Genomic DNA, 22,524 nt, shown 5'->3' on the forward strand with positions numbered 1-22,524 from the left:
GTCCCCACAGGACCTTCGTAATTCTATCCAAGATTGATTTCCCCAAGAAGAGATGATTATGCTCCATCTAATACATCATCTACCAACATTTCTGTGTTGAGGGCTTTTAGAATTTCTGTCTCAGTCCAGTTGTTCTGTCCAGTTAGAGGGAATATGTTGTGTCTAATTCTGAGCTAAGGCAAGAGCCATCCTATTCTGTCTGTGCACTTAAGAGAATAATATTAAGTAAAGAAAACCAGAGCACTCACTGTTTTCACTCGGGCTGTCAGAACTTCTCTAATTAGGTATCCAGTCCAGAGGAACATGTGTCAGCCCGACAGCAGCAGGTACCCAAGCCAGGCTGAGTCATGCTTCCCACGCTCTGCACCTACATTCCTGTTCAAGATTCGCCTGCAGGTCAACTCATATTATTAATCCTAGTCATGGTTGTTGATTCCGAGGCTAGGAGTGATTTTTGTCAACTAGGCCCTGAAGAAGAGGGATGTGACAAATAAGATAAGCTGATGATGGGTCCTGACCACAAAAGATTTCAGGACCTCAGTCATCCATGTACGTCATGTGGATAACTTAGTCGTGAGGAAGGGGAGGCCCATGTTTCTGAATGCATGTTATGGGAACACAAAACTTTAATGCTGATGAACAACAAGGATGTGGGTAGAACTGTTGAAAGAGCAAATCAGGTGAGATCGGATGACTCAGCAGATAAAATCCATGTGGAGCATGCCTTTCAAATGAAGCCTGAAAGGTCTTGGTTCAGCAGGATAGGTCTTCTAACTCATCAGCGTTGAGTGGACATCATTCTCTATCCCCACCCACCTAATTCCCAAGCCCTTCTTTAGGGTAGGGAGTATTAGGGGTTTTCAGATTTGCCTAGTGGAAATATGCAACATACAAGATACATTTAAGACAGAATGCAAGGGTCTAGATTCCACTTAGAAAGCCTGGGGTGGGCGTGGTGGGGTGCAGGCAGGGTAGACATCAGTGAGTAAGGTGTCCTGGAGCCAGGTAGAAATAGAAGTAGTCATCCCAACCAAGGGAGAATCTGGACTCTGGTTAAAAAGAAATCAAACTAATAACTAGATTTATTATAGAAACCTGCCAGCTGAGTCAGGTACAAGCTGGAAGTACAGAGTTGATAGAAGTCGATAGATGATGGCAGAGGTGCTAGTGGAAGATGAGATTGGATCAGTTCTCTGAGATATGGATGTAAGAAATCAGAGAACCAACCTCTGGACCTCGTGAGCAGTAAAGACAAAATGAAGCAAAGAAAGAGAAAAGAGTGGTCAAGAAGGAGGAAAACAGCGCAGAGCAGTAAATAGAACAAGAGCTTACATTTAAAAGGTTATTATTTCAAATCTAAAAGACACAGGGCACAGCCCTACATTTACGTGTAATTGCTTTTACCTACAGAAATATTTTAGATCACATGGATCAGAACCACTGAACCGACCCCCTAAATTATTTCATTTTAGGTGTTCCAAGTAGCTGTTGGCTGTGATTTTAGTAAATTCATTGCTATTAAAGGGTAAGTACATTTGCGTTTGACCTGTCATACTCTTTACGTTTTAAAGCAAATGGTGAACTAAATGGTGATTACTAGTGATAATATTAGCTTAATGAATGACATGTCCAGAATGAAATCCAAAATTGAATTGACATTGGTGTCCAAAAATTGTATTGACAGGTTCTCCAAACCAGATTTTTTACTTTTTGCCAAGTAGAATATTATGTATGAATCATACTAAAAGGGAAAAAGAATTAACCTTTCTCTGTTATTAGTGTTTTTCTCCACCTTCCCTTTCAATGATTCAGTTTCCATTTTCGCTCTTACCTCTCTCAGCTCTTCAGTCTAACTCATTCCCAGAGAAATGAGAGGGAGAAACACTTATTTCTGTTTACCATCCTACCGGAAACAGTTATAATTTCATTTCTATTAGAGAACTGCTTACATCCACATCAGAGGAACCTCAGTGTCTGCACCATTTCTGATGGGAAATTTTCTTAAAGCAAACCTAGCAGAACCACCCGTGTTTTTTCCAGAAGGTCCCAAGGTCTGACTTTCATTGATCTTACCATGGTTTGCAATGATGCGCCCCGGATTTTATGTCATCAACTTGCCACAGCTCTCTTTCTTCTCCATGGGAGAGAATCGAGGTCGGCAAACACAAATCTGTTTAACTGAGGTTAAAGGTATAACGGAGACAGCGATGCACTGTGATTCCTTTCCCGTGGTGTGCAGTGGGGGTGAGAGTCGGGGAACGTTGACTCTTATCTGAGTCTATTTATGAAATGACTTGCTCTCATCCACAACAAATGTCTGCTCATCTGTCGTTTCAATAGCCTTCTGAGGACTAAATTGTAATGATCAGTTGCTGGGCTGTTACTTAAGAATTCTCAACTCTTTCAGCAAGGAATATGCACTTTCTGTAATTCCTTTTCCAGGAAACACAAAAACTAACTGATTTATACAGCCTTTCGCATCCTCTTCCTGGGAAGGTCTACCTCCACACTCCTGAGAGTGTGATCTATGACCAGCGCTGGCATCGCATGGGGAAGTATTAGAAATGCAGAATCTCAGGTCTCATTCCCACCTGCTGAGTCAGAATCTGTGTTAACAAAATTTTTAGGAGATTAGTAGGAGGACTAAAATTTGAGAATAACTGCTCCAAGCAACATGTTGCCAAATCCAGTTACCAATACTGCTGCGTGCAGGTACCTTCTTCGGTGAGATGCAAAGCAGTCTGAATCACTCTGTTTCTGGAAGGGTCTACATAGCAATTGTCAAGCTTGTTTACTCATTGGAATCGCTTGGCAAGCATGTTTAAAACACACAGATATCAGCACCTTACTCCAGTGCCTCTTAGTCAGAGACGCACTGCTCAGGAACCCTAAAAACAACCCTAATTTCTTAGGTTCAGGTTGTGGTGAGCCTAAGGTTTTCACAATCACCAAAGGAGACCGGTGGGGTCCAAGATACTTCTGACAGGAGAGTCATCAGTGAAAGAGGGCATCTCTTGGGGTCTAATTTGGGTTTGGTGTGGGAGATGGTCTAGACTTCCAGGATCTATCTAAACACAGTGGTGACCACAGTTCCTTTTGAGTCACGCTGGAAGCAGCCAACGAAAATGGTCAAATGAACAGCGTACTAAAAACACTATCATTTCATATACCGTGATAGCCTGAGGTCCGCATGAACCCTAACTAGAAATTATGCGAACCTTTAAAGGGGCTTCTTACCCACACAACTGAGTCTCTAGTAGCAATTAGAAATCTATCTTTTGTCTATGGCTATTCCACCCTGAACAAGCCCAATCCCGTCTGATATCGGAAGCTAAGCAGGGCCAGGCCTGGTTAGTACTTGGATGGGAGACCACCTAGGAAGATCAGGTGCTGTAGGTGTAAAAAAAAAGGGTGGGGATTGTAAGCTGATAAGGTCCTTGCACTCTGTGAGGTCAACCAAGAGTTCCCTCATCTAAAAAAAAAAAATCTATGTTTTTAAAAAATGTATGAGCAATAAAACCATCTAAAGAAATATATCTTCATTATGATAGATTTTCTATCAATTTTTTACATGTAGCACATATAAAAGGTAAATCAGGTTTCAAATTCTGGTGTCTTTAGAAACACTTGCGAAACTGATTTTTAAAAATAGAAATGCTAGGGCAACACACCAATCCCAGAGAGTCTAATTCAATAAGTGATGATTTTGTTAACACTTTCAAGTTTGAGAATTATTGAGTTAAAACATTAAATGTTTGTGCAAGTATATAAGGAATGATGATATTAAAACTTCATTGTGGTTTTTTTTTTTGTAGATTTAATAGGAAAAAATGTCGTTGGCATGATTTCTTTTACATTATTCAAAAGTAAGAAATATTTTTAACATAAGCACTGAGTTTTTTATTAATGTACTACCAATAATTTAAAATCAGTTAACATTTATTCCTGATAGCACCGATTTTTTTCAATATATGCATTTATTACTATAAATTTAGCTCTAGGCATTGCTTTTGCTGCATCTCACAAATTTTGATAAGTTGCATTTTCGTTTTCATTTGGTTCAAAATGTTTTAAAATTTCTTATATATGTATTGTTAAATCTCCACATATTTTGTAATTATGGTTATCTATTTGACTTGTGTGATACCCTCTTCCCCAAAGTAATGGTTTTAATATTTAAGTTTGGAAAGATAAGTAATGAAAAATATCTTTTTTACAGGTCATATCTGAGGAATCAACCTTCTAAAAACTTGGTAAGAACACTATAATTTTATCAATTGGTCAAGTACAGAAAATAACTAAAGCATTTTTCCTTTTCTAGAGAGTAAAATATAATTGGAAAAAATATGGCTGCCCATTGAGACTTAATTTCAGAGAAAAGTTTCACCCTGTGGTTCAATTGTAAGTATATTTTCACTAAAACTTGAAATTACTTTGAGAGTTTCAAAATAAAAGCATGAAAGAAAGGCTAATTAATCATGCATTTAATAATAAATATTTTGAGCACCCAACATATGTGACACTAGGTTTTCAATACTAGTTACACAAAGTCCGACAACCCATGGTCCCTGCATGTCGAGGGAGGTTACAACTTAGCACCTGAGATGTAAGTGTGTTAGAGGGCTGAGCCTCTTCTCAGAGATGCAGGCTGTCTCTTGACCCTCCCTTCGTCCTCTCTGAACCTCCCTCCAAGCTCCTACCAGCACCTCTGCCTATTTAATAGAATCTACCTTCCCCAGGTGACATACGACTTCTCTATCGGCCAATAAAAACTAAAAGTTTGCAAGGAAAGAAGCTAGATTACTAATAAGGGATAGTACACTGGGGCGATTTCAAAAATATAATCTCTAATTTAAGTCTTATAAGTAATATTGCATCATAAAAATATGAATAAAATACTACGTGGAAGGCTTTTCCAAGCAATTTTGCATTTGTTTGCCTGCTTCTCTGACTTTATTCTTGATTTCTGATTATAAAAGTTAGACAAATATAAAAAAAATAAGAGATAAATGACCCATGTTTCTAATATTTTGCTATTACGAACAACATTGTGGTGAATATCCATTTATGTATGTGTTTGGACACTAGTCCAGATATGCCATTAGGATAAACTACTAAAAGTGAAATTCCTAGGTGTAAAACATGAAAATTGTAATCAAGGCTTTCAGCGTTGGGGGCCTTCTTAGGCTAAAGACAGATTCTGATATCCCGCGGGGCGGGTGGGCCAGGAGTAATGAATCAGGAGCTCCGACTTAGTTTTGCGGTCAGAGCCTCCACTGTTGGGATCCAAAAGGCTTCTGCCAACGTATTCCGCTCCCGACTCCTTACCCACGGCAGGTCTATGATACTGCGTTGTGCCCTCCGTCTCTTACATCGCCCTCCTACAATCCTTGTCATGGGCCCTCTGAGCTGTCTGGCTTGTCCGCTATCTTGCTTAGTTTCGATCTTCTTCTAGACATCTATATAATCATGCCGCTGCTTTTCCTGGGCACCGTAGGCACTCCTTCTCCCACGGAGGCCCAGTATTTCTATTTGTTTTATGTGGTCCCTAATCCCTCAGCAGTAAAATATGTTAATGTTCTCTCTCAAAGAATGCACTCTTCAGTTAAATTCATCGTTATTAAACACCTACTCCGCACCAATTACTGTGCTAGGCACTGGGCATTCAAAGGTAAATAAGACAGGATTTCTGCTCTCAAGGGCTGAAGAGTCTGGTGAATTAGAAAACGTATGAGCTGATACGCTAAGTGGAATGACAGAGAGAAATGTCGTGGGTGGCTGGTATTGAAACTCAACAGAAAAGTGTCCAACTTAGCTATGGAAGGAAGAAGGGCTCTGAGAAATGTTCCCAGAAAATGTGCATTTGAGCTGAGTCACTGAGTCTTAAAGGATAATGAGTACTTAGCTGAAGGCAGAGGAGGGAAGGACGGGAAGTTAGAAAGGTAATAAAGAATTCCACTGGCTGAGCCTTTCAAGCAAAAGCGATAGTTTGAGGAAGAAACTGTACAGTTCGAACCATATAGTGTTAACAGGGTATAAGTGAGGGGTGAAGTGTCAGGACAGGAGGCTGGGTGGGAGACCAGCTGAGTGAATTTCGGATTGTGGAAGGTTCTCTCTCTGTCTCATGGCAGAGCAGCCGATCAGATATTTGCTTTAGCTCGTTCTCTCTGGGAGAAGATAGAAGGTGAATTTGAAGCAAGTCTAAATGAAGAGCCCAGATAGTAAACTGCATTGTTAATCCAGGGAGGAAATGACCAAATGACTGAAATAGCTGCAAAGACAAAGAGGAATCATTTACGAGAAAATTTAGCGATTCTAATAGGGCTTGAGAACTGATAGATGTGAGTGGTAAGGGAAAGAGAGAATGAGGAAGACGAAGGAGCCAAAGATGACATCAGTTAGAAGACATCTTCCACGAACTTTGACCTCCACGTCTATTCATCTTCAAGCATCTGTGCCCACAAGCTCTGTCTGCTTCCTATCACCACAGAACTGCTCATGTTGGGCCTATCCCTCCACTTGTGACCTGTGTCCTCACCCCCTTTCCTAATTAAGAGCGTCATTCTTAAAATTGTCCCCTTTCTCCTGTATCATCAACTTTACTCTCTACTCATTCATCATTCAAATATGCAGTTCTTTCTCTCAACGAAAATGAGAACCAAAACTGTCCCTCTACCTCGCTCCCCCTTCAGCTACGATACTCGCTGTCACCAGTTCTCCCAGTCCCTCCCAGATCCCTCTCAGCCGGACTTTCGCTTCCACCACCATTGACGCATTTGATCGGTCCCTCCTACTTAAAATATTTTCTCTGTTTGTCATAAAGGGAGACTGGGGCTGGAGGGAAAGTTTGGGGACAGCTGATGAGAGCCTTCCACTGGCCTGCTCTGGGCTGGGGCCAGCCCCTCGCCAAGCTGGGGGCCAGCAGGAGGCAGTAGGAGGGAACAATCAAATGTGTCAATTCTTGTTAGTGAGGTCAAATAAGGTGAGACCAGAGAGTCGAGCATCGGGTTTAGCAATCTGGAGGCCATTGGTCACACGGGCTAGCAGTGCCAGTGGATGTTGAGCACCAATTTTGTCCTTTGTCAGATAACATATCTGAGCTCTGAAACTAGTCTTGATTTTTCTAGATAAGTTTAATGGAGTCCTAACTCTGAGAAAATGTTTCTAATATTTTTTCTTTATGATTTCTTCTTCTTATTTTCAATTATAGTAGAAAGGAAGAAGGAAGGCCATCTATAATATTAGCGTTCAATATTATTTTATATTAGTTTCGGCATTATTCACAATAGTCAAAAGGTAGAAGCAACCCAATGTCCGTTGACAGATCAATGGATAAACGAAATGTGATATATACACAGAATAGAATATTATTCAGCCTTGAAAATGGAAATTCTGACACATGCTACAATATGGATGAACCCTAAAGATACACTAAGTGAAATAAGCCAGTCACACACACACACACACACAAAATACTGTAGATTCCACTTATATGAGGCACCTAGAGTAGTCGAATTCATAGAGACAGGAAGTAGACTCGTGGAGGAACCAGGAGGAACTGGAGGACAAGGGGAATGGGGAGTTATCCTTTAATGGACATGGAGTTTTAGTTTTGCAAGATGAAAAAAGTTCTGGAGATGGATGGTGGTGATGGTAACACAACAATGTGATTATGCTTAATGCCACTGCACTGCACATTTAAAAAATAGTTAACATGGTCATTTTTATGTTATGTGTATTTTACCAGAATTTTAAAAATCTGTAGTTAAAAGACATCATAAACAAACAAACGAAAAAGACAGGTGGCTGAAAAGTTTGTTTATGGTGTCTTTTAACTACAGAATTTTTTTTAATTGTGGTAAAATACACACAGCAAAATAGAGTGAACATTTGGATGAATACATCGTAGAGTTAGACAATGGAATACTGTGTAACAGTTAAAAGGAACAAACTAGGATGCTCGTAAGAGGGACTCAGATGATTGACATGAGTTTGGGTAGGAAAAGAGGAGAGGCCAGGAGGAAGTTGCTGATGAGGAAAACAGAGATCAAGAGACTGGGGATTTCTGTGGATCCATCTCAAAAATAAAAAAGTTACCCAAAGATACTTACAGTTTAATATCATGTATGTATATTTTCAAACCCATAAAGCAATACTAGATATGATTTATGGATACATTTATGTATAAGTAAAATATAAAACCTGGATGGAAATGACCTATGACAATTTTCACATTATTCCCGGTGTTTTTCTGCATACTTTAAATATTTCCTAATTAAAATTAAATAAGCTCTAGGAACAAGATCCGTGAAGAAAACTGGGAAGTAGGATCAAAGGCCCAGGTAGCAAGGCCGAAAGAGGAAGAATAATTCATCCTCTAGGACTTGTAGGGAAGAAGTAAAAATGAACGCAGAAAGTGACTGGTTTGGAAACGGGAATGTAGGAGTGGAGGAAGGTCATGCGTGAGAGCTTCCATTTTCTTACAGGAAGTAGGAAGGAGGGCCGTCTGTAAACTGAGAGAAGGGAAGCGTTGAGGAGGGTCTCTGAGGGTGATGTGAGAAGGGGCTAGCTAAGGACCAGCGAAAGATCACTGGGTAACGCCAAAGGCACCATCGAGGTAAGACAGCACGAGTGGGTCCAATCCCCACAGATGCCGAATTTCTGAAGCAGTATGTGCACGAATGAAGAAGACATATTGTAGCATCCAAGGTTCGGGTTAGGTATTGGATGCAACAGGAAGAAGGATTGAGTGAATTTAGGATGCTGGTGGGAGGAGGTCGGAGGATCAACCATGAAATCGGGCTGAGTAGTGAAGGAAGAGAAGCTAGAGGGAGTTGCTGTGTGACAGGAAAGCAATGAGGATTCAGGGGACGGACATCACTATGAGGTCAAGGGGCAGATGACAGGACATGTGAAAAATGGAAGAGGTTGGCGTCAGAAAGTGGACTGCTGGGGAAGCCCTACTTCGGACTATTGTGGGAGCACCTTTTTTTTTTTTCCTAGAAGTAAGTTATTTATATCTCTGCTACCAGGAATCACTTGGAAAAGCTTATTGCCTCAATATTTGTTTGCTTATCTCAATTTTCTTGAGATAAGCAAACAAATATTGGAGGCTAACTATGGCGGGACAGTCGGATCAATAAGACTCAGTGTCCAGTTCAACTGAATTATAGCAATACATAGTTGATAACCGGGTATTCAATTAGGTATTTATCGGAGGCAAATTTGGGCGCTAATTAATTAAGCTTTGAGAAACAGGCAGACAGAGGTGGTCACTGGAAAATTAGACTGTAGTCTGTGACTTCGGATCACGGTAAATGCTTTACCTTTCTAGAGAATGGCTCAGGAACAAGGTCGGGCAGAATTTTACATATAAAATGACAATAGATTCACCTTCAAACACTAATAAGAATGAAGCAAGTCCTGGGAGTATGATCCTCCTGGGACTGTAAGTCATCCCAGCAGCCTCTTCGCTTCCTCAACTCCCAGGACAGCCCATCCCAAATTCGAATTTGTTGCCACAGACGCAACCCCGGAGGAAACGGGTAGGACATAATTGCTCTACCATGAGGCAGGGAGTTCAGGAACAGGTACTATTTTTAGGGGCACATGGGGTTTATTTTAATCACATATAGTAAGACACACAGACACGGAATGGTTGTCACGAAGGAAGAAACTTATTATACAAACCGATCCCAAGAAACGGGAGGCACAGCAGGCCACACGGGGCCATCAGGATCAGTCAGGAGGCAGAGGGAGTGAAAGCGAAATGAGGGCGAGAGACTTCACTGTTTTCCGTGGGAAGGCATGGATAGGTCAGGGTAAGCAGGCTTAGGACTGGCTTGTTTGAGTAATTTTGACAAGTGCTGGATGTAGGACTTGTCTATAGTTGTCTGATATCTGCTCGGCTCTGGGTGATTAGAGCAGGTGGCCCAGGATAGTGGCCCAGAGTGTGAGAGCTTATGAGGGAGGTAGTTGGGGGTGGGGGTTCTGGATTGGTTGGTTTGTATATGAAAAGCATGCTCAAAAGCCAATTACTCACTATGTCTAGTAATTAATTAATCCTAGGAGGGTCTGCTCCCACAGGGTCAGCAAGGCCCCGGATATTAAAGCATCACAGTTACAATGAGCTATCCTGAGTGGTCACACAGGGTTGAAAGTATGTGTCTAATGGGTTACAGAGAGGTCAATCTTTCCCAATTCCAAAAATGGAACTACCATAGTGAAGTTACAAATTGTAGAGAAGTTGTTTGCCAACTAGTGACATTTCTAAATTTCTCAGGTTTAATTAGTATTATATATTATATTAATGAGCATAAATGAAAATAAGCCACACTTACCTAGGCAAGTATTTTTGTCTCATATTCTCAATGAAATAAATAAAACATCAAAGATCATTATAAACCCAGAAAGTAGGGGTCATGCTATTTATCCCTATTGCCACTAGATGACACTGTAGCTCATCGCTTTCATAAGTGGCAACCGATGCCAGCTCACAGTTCATTTAAGATCTTTTGTATTTAGATAAGACATGTAGCTTTGCAACTAGTCTTAATAATTCCAGAATACGATGGCTTTCAGAAGATGCAATCAAGCATGCCGCACCTTCCACAGTTCATAGAATCAGAGCTTTGCTATAGCCTCACCCTACCCTCTGAAACTACGAAATTGTGAGCGCGCCATGCCCGTGTGTGCCTTTTCCTGTGGGGAGAGAGCTCTCGTGAGAGTTTAGGGTTCTCTGGGGCCCTCCTTCTGGGCCGAGAAAGAAGTCAAGCACTGCTACCCAGGTTCCTCTTTTGGCCTTTTCTAAAAACTAAGGTGGAAATAAAATAGCCTCTCAGATACGACTTTCTGACACTTAAAATTTTTCTGCCCAATTTGTGAGAATGGGGTAATATTTTTTTAATATAGCCAGGAGTAGATGGTAGCAATGTGTAGCAGACCCGTGACGCCAGACAGAATGACTGCTGAGTCGGGCAGAGATCTGGGCAATGAATAAGGAGATGCTGTCGAGGATTCGTTATTTTTTAGGAATAGACGCCAGAAAATATATCAGACACTGAGACCAAGGTCCTTAGTGAAATTTCCATCCAAGAAATGCGGCGGACAATTTCATTCAGAAAAAAAATGGTCAATCACTGATGGAGAAAAAAAGACATGTGACCATTTTGAAAACAGTCAGGAGGTCTGGTATGCAAATGTGTGACTCAAGTCACTGAACTTTAGCTTTGGTCTCAAGCATCTATTTACATACAAAGCAGGGGGGAAAATAATATTAATTTGAAGTCACGCATCGCCTTTAAAACTTACAGAGTTTGGGGTAAGTAGTCTTAGCTCAATGGCGCTTATGTCGGGTGTCGAACTGTGCGCTGTGGCTTCTGCTGGTAGAAGTGGTCCAAGCTCCCCAAGCGGCTTCTGGGGGTGGGGGGGCTGTGCCTGACCATCGCTCCAGGGAGCTTCCCGCGACTTCCGCCTATCATCCCCGCCTCAGTCCTCAGGTGTGCGCTGACCCTCCGACACCAAGCCAGATCTTCCGTCGACATCCGCGAGTCGGTCTGTGGTTTAACGCTCTGGTGCGTTGATCAAATGGCACAGGGAGGTGCTTGCTTTGTCCTTCCTCCATTTGTCACTCAGTCCTGTCTTTCTCCCTGCTGCCAGCCGTGATAGCCAGGCCTGAGCTACCCACACCTGATCGATATACGATTCCTATCAAAGGGAAGAGAACTTAAGGTTCCAACTGTTAAAAAAAAAAAGCGAAAAAATTTCTGCTTCATTCCTATTAGGTTTATTCTGAGAGCAGAAGGAAAGCTATACAGTGGGTGTTATTGTTTTACAAGTAAGAAAACCGAGGTTTTAAGAGTTTAAGTAAAATACATATATATATTAGGTAACTTCCCCAAGGTCACAAAGCTGTTAAGTGATAAAGACGAGATTTAAACCTAAGTCCATCCGGCTTGAAAGCTCTAAACTGCTCTGTTCTACACCCAAACTATTATTGTTATGTTTTCTGGTTTTTTCAGATACAATGATGATGGCTACATTGAAGATGTTGATGTAAATTTCATAGTATGGGAAATACATGGCAGGAATGACTATAGCTTTAATAATACTATGAAAACGGTATGATATCCTAGAATTGAAATAGAATTTAGCATACAATTAGATGTGTCTTTTTACTTTAAGTCTGTATAGAAATTGTCTAAGGAAAATAAAACCAGTCAGCTGTGGGTAGGAAAAAACCCCCCACATAATCTCTATATTAAATTCTGTGACTACTAAAATTCATCTATGAAAAAAGAAGTCATTGTCATATAAAACAGATTTAAAGGGGTCAGAAAAAATAAAATAATGTTTCTAGCAAGATGATGCAATTATAGATAAACATTTTATTTTCTCTCCACACAGTATTTAATGTTTGGTTATTTATGGATGTGCCGTTGGCTTTCGGACATTGATCACATTTGTGCTAAATCAAATGGACACTCTCTAGTCTTCATCTCGCTTGACTTCCTTGCATCATTTGGTCCGCTGACCTCGGCCTCACTGTCCCCAGACTCTTAGATTTCCTTCATCCTCCGTGACTGGTCGATCTCGGCCTCCACGGCGAATCCCCCTTACTCTGTGCTTTCACTTTGCAGGCCCCACACAAGGGCCTACCACGCCCGACCCCCACACTTCACTCTCACCCCAAGCGGCTTTCTGCCTTTGAGGGCCTCCCATCATGACAGAGCCTCTCTGAAAGTCACCGGCATGGGTTCCGAAGATCCTCCTGAGATCTCGTGCTCAAATGAAATAAGAGATGACTCTTTCCAAAGTAACTTTCTCCTCTATCTGAGACCGTTTTTTAATTCTCCAAGAATATAAGCCACCTAGATGGCAGCCTGCTACCACCCTCCAGAGTACCGTAAAAGCCAGTTGTCTTCTAATTATGTGACCAAACAAATCCATCCCGTCACACATTCCTCCTGTACTTGTTCAGTACTCAATATGTAAGTCCTTCTGGTCTACCTCCTTATCACAGTCTCATCCCTTAACTATTCTATCCTTCGTATACATTAGCCCAGACTCCCATTACTCTCCACCTGCTCAAACCTTTCCAAATGTACCTTAGGGTTAAACGCCCTTAGATCCTTTTTCAATAAATGATCCTCAGAGAAAATCTCTTTCCCTATGTTTCTACCAAACCAAGGGGCCTCTCTCTTACCTATATATTTAAGGATGAGCTGTGGAATCAATGTTCTCTCTAATCCACAGTATTATTTCCAGATCATTATCTCCTTGCCCTAAGTAAAATGCCATTTGTCATCTAGTTGACATCTAACCCATCACTACTTATTACTGCCATGTACTCAGAACTTGATGATTTCTCCTCATGCCTTGAGAACAGTTACAGTTGGGTCCCAAATTGTGCCAGCTGTCGGGTATGGTTATTGATAGGAAGAAGCTTTCTAAAGCCATCTGCCTTAGGTGGGGTCATGGGACTGGTTCTCACCACTGGAGTTGGAGCAGAAGTTATATGTGTCATTTTCAAGATGAAGTGCTTAAAGTGGGACTACACGAACCTCCATCCTTCCTATCTTCCTTTACATGTCAGTTTATTACAGCAACAATTAAATATGGAGTAGACGAGAACTGGATGAAAAGAGTCCAGTGAGGGGACTTTGAGGAGCTATGAGACAGAAGAAGCCTGAGTTCCTAATTCATTTCTTAGAGAAGAATCATCCGTAAGAACCACCTAACCAGGGACATCTTCACTGGACTATGTGTGACCAAAATTAAACTTTTAATGTGGAAACCTCTGAGAGTTGGGGTTCATTATCGCTGCACAGAAGAGACTACCTCAACAAATAACTCCCCCCATTAAAATTATATTTAACTTCAAACATTTCAGTCTCCGACCTTCAACCCCTAATTCTTTAGCTCTCTCATTGTTATTCCTAATATTCCTCTGCCTCTCACTTTTTCTCATGCATCTAGGTATCCACTATATTGACCCCTCTGCTTTCTCCCTCCCTACCACTCTCATTTTTCTTCTTTTCCTGTCTATCTTAAGTTCCGATGGTTCAGTCCTTCGACGACTGTTTTGCCGATATCTGTATGTCACTGTTCCCAGTGTTGTCTCTGTGCACTGTTACGGCGCCTTTAAACATCAATATTTCTGCCTTATTCATGCCTAACTTTGAGCTGCAGATCACCTCTAGGAAAAAAAAAATTGAAATTGCAGAAACTGGAATTAGGATCTGAGCTATTAGGAGTGATGGCTGAAAAGAGAGTTAGTCTATTGGAATAGAGGTCAGAAGGAAATATCCAGAATTATACGCAGAGATATAAACTGATTTAAAATATAGAAAAGAGCATAGTGGAGGTTCGGTGCTAAAATGTAGGAACTGGAGTCCTAAAAATAAGAGGAAAGAGGGTCTTGGCCAGAAGCAATATTTTCTGAAATTGATGAAAGACATCAAGGCACAGAAAAAGCAATCTGCATCCAAAAACACCATTGTAAAATTTCTAAAATCAAAAACAAAGAAAAAAAAATCTTAAAAATAGCCAAATCAAAAAAAGATAATGCCTTCAAAAAGTAATTATAAGATTTAAAGCTGATTTTTCAATAGAAAGAATGAAAACCAGAGAATTTGGAACAAAAATATCTTTAAATTGCTGAAAGAAAATAATTTCTGAACCTAAAACTCTATATGCAATGGAAATAGGCTTTAAAAATGAAAGTGAACAACAAATAATGTTTTACAAGATACGTGAAATTAAAAGAAGAAAAAATTAAGTAAAAAAAAATTAAAGAATGGAATAAAAAATTTTGAGAGAAAGTGACAAACGTTAAAGATAAGCAAAGAAGATCTAGTCGGTAGATAAATGAAATCCCTAAAAAAGAAACTCAAAGAAAGGAACAAAACCAACATTAATAATTCGACAAAACACCCCACACTGAGAAAAAAACTTTGAAGCTTCATATTGAAAGAGCGTACCATATACCTGAGAATGTCAAATCAGAAGAGCCAACCCAAGAGGGCATCTTGGCAAAAAGCAAGCAATTTATAAGAAAAATAAAATAAAATTATTACCAGACATTTTTTATAGCAATGCATTAGGTCAGGAGAAAAAGAAATAAAATATTTAAGATCCTAAATGTAAGATAAGGATTTTTATATCCAGCAAAACTGATAACACTATAAAAGATATAAACTGCTATCAACATGTATAAAGCTCAGATAATATTGTTCTCGTGAGCCTTTCCTGAGTGATTTACTGAAAAGCTTCAAACAACCAAAAGTACTAAGGAAACATCAACGTAAGAATTAGAGGGACCATTATATTATAGTGTAGAATTACTTATAAAACTAAAACCAAATAAAGGTTAAAAGGAAAAAAGGATAGTATATAAATTGGATAGTTATTGCAATAGGTTAGAACTCATTAAATACATCTATCTGTTTATAAAGAAGTTTTTTTAAGTTCACCTTTGGAGAATGATAAAAAACCAATTTCTTATTTTGAAAACTGGCAAATAAAAAGAAACAAATATTTATCTTACTTTCCTCAAATAAACTATACCAGTGAGTAACCAAACAGTAGAGAGGAATCATTTCTACAAAATTATTCCAGTTTGCAAACGGAAAAGAAAAAAAAAAGATAGAATTGGAATATCACCATTTCACAACCCAAATATATATATGGTTATTATAAACAAATTTATATCAACCAATTTGACAATGAACAAATGCCTTGAAAAACATAATTTACCAAAGTTACTTGTATTCCAAAAGGCAAAGTGAAATCTCTAACCCTAGATGGCTTTCCTGATAAAGTCTATAAACATTTAAAGAAAATTTTACTTCAGCCTTATAAAAACTCTTCTAGAGTATTAGGGTTAGAGGCGAACTTTCCAACTCATTTTGTGAATCCACAAAGACCAGACGAGGGCCTTAAAAAAGAATTATGAGCCAATCTCACTCATGACCATTGATATAAAACATCTAAACAAAATAGTAGCAAATCAAACTCATCGGTGTATTAAAAAATAATACATCCAGGCCAAGTTTTGTTTATTTCATAAATGAAGAGTTGGGATATCATTTGAAAATCAAAGTATTCCATTATATTAACAGAATGAAGAAGAAAAGGCATAAGATTATTCTAATAGTTGATGAAATGTCATTTTATTTAAAAATTGTCCATATATAACATTATTGTTAAATAAATCTTAGAAAATTATAAATAGATGGTAACTTCCTTAAACTAATAAAATGTAGATACAAAAAAAACCCAAAAAACTATAGAAAACATTATGGTGAAAATTTGAAATCCTGAAGTCAGGAATGAAATAAAGATGCCAGTTATCGTCACTTCTATGCAATGTCGTTCCTGATCTTTGTAATAAGGCAAACAATAAACAACAAAAATAAATAAAAAGTATAAGGATCGGAAGGGAAGAAATAAAACTGTCACATTCACAGATAATGTGAAAACATTAAGAGTTTAAATTCTCTCCATACAAGGTCAATATACAAAAGTCAATTGTTTCTCTGTACATCAGCAAACATTTAAATAATAAAAAATTAAACATATAATTTTCAACTGCATTAACATATATTAAATAGTTAGGAGCAAACTGATATTATATATATAATCTTTTGACAGAGTGGTTGTTTAAATGAAGCCCAAACATGGAAGTCAATGCATGAGCTTAACAAGCACCTCCCATTAGAAGATGCTTGGGGACCAGAGGTAAGAAAAACATTACCTTGCAAATTGTTTATTTATAATAAGTAATTTGGCATTTCCGTATTAACAAAAACATAATGTCACTACTTTAGATTTAAATTTGTCTTTCTAAATCAACTTCAATTTTTTTGTTGGATTATACCGTGATTTCAAAAATGCTTCATCTTAATTTCTGTTTGATCTTCTGTTGCTCCTGTGTTACTAACAATTTTTTTAAATTTTCTCTGCTTAAAATCTGTGTTTACAGATTATTGAATATCCTGACCAACATGTTGAAACATTGAGAGTGAGTCTTTCAAAGAATGCCCAAAGTTTCAACTCTTGTATGACTAAGAAATCATTTCTGAATGTCAACTATCAATCCAATACAGTTTTCCCTCTTTTTCGATTTGATTTTCTCAAATTGAAATTAATGTATGTCATTTGGAGAATCAAATCATAACTCATGAATAAAAGGTGACATCTGGTACCTCAGCCTATGAAATATACGCCCTGCAATAAGGTGACGTTGTTTCCACAACGGAACTTATGCATTTCAAGACAGAGAGATAAGCAAATGATGTGTATTATCCTCTATATTCACTGCAAGCAACCCACTTTCCATCCCCACTTCCTATCTTTCCAGCAACATAACTCTAGAATCTTTACTCTAACGACCCTATGAACAACCTTTCGACCCCAGCAAAATTCCAATCTATTGATCCTGCCACCCTCACCCTACTTCCAGGTTATCTTCTCCCTCTTTATCCAGGTTAAATTCCATGATCATATCACTCTATTAATATGCGCCCTCAATTCCTTTGCCCACCTCTGACTTCTTATTTGTGTGACTAAATCATAACCCTGGTTAAATTCAACTGTCTGCCTTAGCATTAGCAGCTGACTGTGGCAAGAGGAAAACACACCCATGCTGACTTGTTTCATTTTAATTTCATGATTAAAATGGTCCCATAACACTGCCCAACAGACATAAGCGTATTTCTCTAGTTCATTCCCTCTCCTTCTCACGAACAGTGACTGCAGATTTTCTCTTCTCTCCTAAAATCTCCAACGCCTCTCCCCTCTACCCTCATTCTTAGCTGATGAACTTCCTTCCTACTTCACCAAGAAAATATGGCCGTTATTAAACCCAGTGTTAAATCCTGTTATTTAAAGAAGCAAATATTTTTAAATGTGCAACATGTTGCCGTATTGTTTTTAATATTCTGTCAGCTATAATTCTTTATAACTAGTTTCTCTCGTAGTAGAACCTAGTTTATATTATGCTTTTAAAAGCATTATTCTAAGAAGATGTCCTTAGTAGTCCATAGGCTTCACCAGATTGACAAAGACCCATAAAAGGAAACTTTTACGCTTACAGACACACAGACACACACACACTATGAGATAAGACATAAAAAGAGAAAGACTAAACTTTGGGTCACTCTACTTTTTAGAGATTGGGGAAGTGAGGAGGGACAAAGGAGATGAAAAGGAATAATCCAAGAATCAGGAGGAAAGCCAGGGGAGTGTGATGTTCTGGGCATCATGTAAAGCAAGTCTCAGATGAAGGGAAGGATTGCCTGTGTCAGATCCACAACTAACATAGGTCAATTGTGATGAGGATTGAAAAGTGATCATTCAGTTTAGCAACTTGGAGATGACAAGTAACCTTGACAGGGTCGTTTTTGGTGGGATAGTGAGAGACAAAACTTAACAGACATGGGTTTAAGTATGGAAAAAAGGAATTCAAAGCAGCAAGAAGAGACATCTCCAATGAAGAGTTTTGCAGGAAAGAGGAGAAAGAAATAGTGTGGTAGCTGGAGAGTGATGAGGTCAAAAGTGGGTCTTCTTTCTTTTAATTAAGTTGAAAGAAATAACCACATGTTTCCTGATGGGAATGATACAAAAAAAAAAAAGAAGGAAGGAAAGGAGAGGAAGAAAGACAAACAGAAAGACAGACAGAAAGACAGAGAGGAAGGAAGAAGTGAAGGAAGGAAGGAAGGAAGGAAGGAAGGGAAGGGAAGGAAGGAATAGTGAAGGAAGGAAGGAAGGAAGGAAGGACGAAATTGCTGATGCTTCCATTAGCATCTCAAACTTCACATGTCCAAAACCGAGCTTCTGTTTTTCCACCCGACACACATACTCCCTCCTTCTTCCCTCACATAACGGAAACTCCATCGGTCTGGTCAGGGTAACAGTCTCTAAGAGTCATCTTATGCCCCATTTGGTCTTTCAGGAAACCTTATTGGCTCTCCCCTCAAAATATCTCCTTCATTTGTTCACTCCTCACCACCCCAGTTGTCACCACCGTTCCAAGCCACAATCACCAACCATCTAGGTTGTAACGACAGTCTCCTGACTGGTTTTCCTGCTTCAGCCTTGCCTGCCATGAATCTATTCACAAGACAGCAGTTAGAACGATCCTTCTAAGACACAAATGAGAACATGTCTCTCTTCTGCTCAAAACCATGCGATGGCTCCAACCTCACTTCGTTATGACAAAGCTTACGTGACTTCCTGCTCCCACCCCCCATGACTAAGTTAGCTTCCTCCTTCAGGTCTTTACTTAAGAATCAACTACTCAGCGATGAATTCCCTGGCTGCTCTATCAAAAAAGTTACTTATCACCCCATGATGGTCCACATCTTCCTACCCTATTTTCTTTAATGTCATTAGCATTTATAACTCGCTGGCACATTGTGTGCTCTGCTTATTTATCCTACTTGTTATGAGGCTTCCCAACTAAAATGGAAGCTCCGTGAGAAAAGAAAATTATGTTTGTTTTGTTCATTCCTGTATTCCCAGCATCTAACCCATTACAGGTGATGAATAAATATTTGTAGAACCAATTAATTGAGTATAAGCCACCTAGCTCGTATAAAGAGTATTATTCCAAGAAATCCTTAGAAATTAAACTAATAATGGAATCAGTAAAAAACAGAACTTACCCTCCTGACTTTTGTTGTCGGGCATCCAAGGGCCTGGGGTTGAGGATGTGCGTGATACCCTATATGCCAAAATCTCACAAAGCATGCCCAAACGTTCTAAGATGGTGCCAAGATAATATATATTTCTTTGGAAACAACGAGCCACCTGGTAATTAACTCACCTCAACTAGTACGATATAGTGTAGTAGTTCTCAAATTTTAGTGTACATCAGAATCACCTGGGGGACTACTAAAACAGAGCTCTGAGCCCTACCGCCAACATTTCTGATTCGACACATCTGGAGTGGGCCCCAAAAGTTTGCATTTCTAACAAATTCCCAGGTGATGCTGATACTGCTGATCTTGCAGTCACATTTAAGAACCACTGAAATAGTGGTTTACATTGTAAAAGGATTCGGAGAGCCCACACCAGGCCCTAAACATTCAGTCCTACTGTCTGAGAAACACAAAGCTCACTGCTAAAAGAGTGAATTCAACCTGGAGTCTGACGATAGTAGAATACTAGTGATATCCTGGTGAGTAAAGTTAATACATCCTTACCGAAGAAGGGTATAATGACTGCATAGTAACTGAACTGTGTATTAACTAAACATGGCAATCAGAGGTGCTCTTTTCCTGAAACACACCTGGAATGAAATAACATTCCAGTTCTGGGGGCTGCACTGATTGCTTCACAGCCCTGGTTCTGCAGGGATGAACGATACTTGCATAAAAGATCTGGGAGGAAACTCTAGAGACTGCAAATTCTCAGGAGAAAAACTGAAAGACTCAAAAAAAGAAGTGCCATTATCACAGGTTCTTCCAAGTTATTGTTAGAGCTTAAGAAAGAAATGGGGAATGTGAGCACCGAATGGTCGGCTCCGTGCATGGAACTCGGGAGGGGATTCGAGTTTCTGGACTTGGCTGACATGCTAGTCTGAGAAGTCTTTGGCTGCAAATGAAGTGTAATCCATGAGGCTAGGGAAGATTTGTTTTCTCCGAGACTAGATGGCTTGATCAAGTGGGCTTTCAACCGAAAAAGAAAGGAGGGAAAAACAGTAATTGAAACAAAAGTCCAATAATTTAACAGGAAATATTGGGTATGACACAAAAATAAGAGCGACGGTCAATGGGTATTATCATCAGTCACATTACAACATAAGTAAGTAGGAAATTGAAACAATATGAACATTTCCAGGTATCTACAAAAAAGACATATAATTATAGAAGATGAATATGTCATTATTAGCCATGCTTTGTTGTGGTGATATATGTCATTCCTGCACATATTTAGCATATGGCATGTATTCTTTCAATCAAGTTCATGGTCCCATGTGTTAACTAACTCGGTGGAACAAGATGTTCCTAGGCCAGTGTTGATCTAGAAGACCCCTCCACCAATTTTGTATGTATAAATTACATATATATATATATGCAAATATATATATATGTATGTGATGCAACATGTTTTCTAGTTAGGATACATCAAAATATAATGAGTGGTTGTCAGAGGCAGGGGATAGGGGTAGGCATAATGGATGAAGGGGGTCAAAAGGTACAAACTTCCAGGTATATAATAAATAATTCCTGTGATATAATACACAGCATGATGACTATAGTCAGTAACTGTATTGCATATTTAAAAGTTGCTAAAGAGTAGATCTTAATAGTTCTCATCACAAGAAAAAAAATTGTAACCGTGTAGCGATAGATGTTAACTAGACTTATTGTGATGATCATTTCACAATATATACAAATATTGAATCATTATGTTGTACACCTGAAACTAGTATAGTGTTGTCAATTATATGCCAATATAAAAGAAATAAACAAATAAGGAAAAGGCAGAAATGAGTTTTTCAGTGTCCAAAGGAAAAAAGTAATAACGATGATAAGCCTTTTTACACCCAATATATTGTTTTGTACACCCAATATATTGTTTTATAAATATGTCAGAGATTGCAGTGGTAGAAAGAGACAAAGGCAAGAAATAGTAGAAGAGGTAGATAAAAGAGAAAGGTGGAAGAATTATTTTGTAGTTTATCAAGACGTGTAGTAACACTTCGTTAAATTAAAGAAAATCACCAAGAGTTTTAGGAACGGCCCTTATAATTAAAATATAATTATAGAATGATTCACCTATATATATATAAGAAAATAGCCTGCTAAAAGAGAAGTCGAGGAATTTTCAGTGTGGAGGCAATCATCACCTTCACAAAATTCACAAACAGGAAGGTAAATACTGGAGTGTATGTAAAGATAAATTGAGAGAGCTGTAAAAGGGAATGCTATGTATATCAGAGGTTACATAGCCAAATAAAGGGACTATATGATCTGTTCCTGATTATATCCAAAACCAAGAAGTTAAGAAAAAATACCCTATCTGCAATACCATTGTATCGACAATGTCACAATGTACAGAGAGTCTCAGGACAGAACAAGAAATAAATACCACTTGAATGAATCAAATGACAGTTGCTCATTCAAAAGCTAAAGAAAGAATTCAGCTACACTGAGAATACGTGACATCTCTCAATGAGCATCTATCCCTCCATCTATTCCAGAATAGATGGAAGCACAAACTTTTAGACTCCAAAAGATAGGTAGAAAAAAAAAAAACCATAAAGGATATTGATAGCCAAAAGCTCTGGTACATCAGAAGTAATTGCCTCACAAGTCTTATTTCCTTCAAATGAGAAACCTCTCAGAGAGCAGACTGGTAGAGGAGGAATCCTTTAAATCCAGTGTGAAAACATACAGGACCTAAAAGAACACAGAAGCAATGCTCTGTATTATTTTAGGGTCACAAATCTGCAAATTTAACAATTTTTTAATGTTCTTTTCTTAGCTTTAATAAAGAGACTTTAAAAAATACAGG

General features: G+C 38.9%; 1 protein-coding gene and 1 pseudogene across 1 annotated transcript in view; both read left to right on the plus strand.

Moving 5' to 3' along the window:
* The window catches only part of CATSPERE (catsper channel auxiliary subunit epsilon), a 93,065-nt gene that overhangs the window by 62,771 nt on the left and 7,770 nt on the right, over positions 1 to 22,524 (plus strand). The window contains exons 14-19 of the mRNA XM_039883628.1: positions 1,473 to 1,525; positions 3,816 to 3,866; positions 4,220 to 4,253; positions 4,322 to 4,401; positions 12,021 to 12,120; positions 16,654 to 16,740. Coding sequence (XP_039739562.1) covers positions 1,473 to 1,525; positions 3,816 to 3,866; positions 4,220 to 4,253; positions 4,322 to 4,401; positions 12,021 to 12,120; positions 16,654 to 16,740 — 405 coding nt within the window. The remainder of the gene's footprint in view (positions 1 to 1,472; positions 1,526 to 3,815; positions 3,867 to 4,219; positions 4,254 to 4,321; positions 4,402 to 12,020; positions 12,121 to 16,653; positions 16,741 to 22,524) is intronic.
* On the plus strand, positions 3,281 to 3,399 carry LOC120619358 (uncharacterized; annotated as a pseudogene).

Source organism: Pteropus medius, unplaced genomic scaffold, assembly GCF_902729225.1.
Source record: "Pteropus medius unplaced genomic scaffold, Ma_sr-lr_union100, whole genome shotgun sequence".
Classification (NCBI taxonomy): Eukaryota; Metazoa; Chordata; class Mammalia; order Chiroptera; family Pteropodidae; genus Pteropus; species Pteropus medius.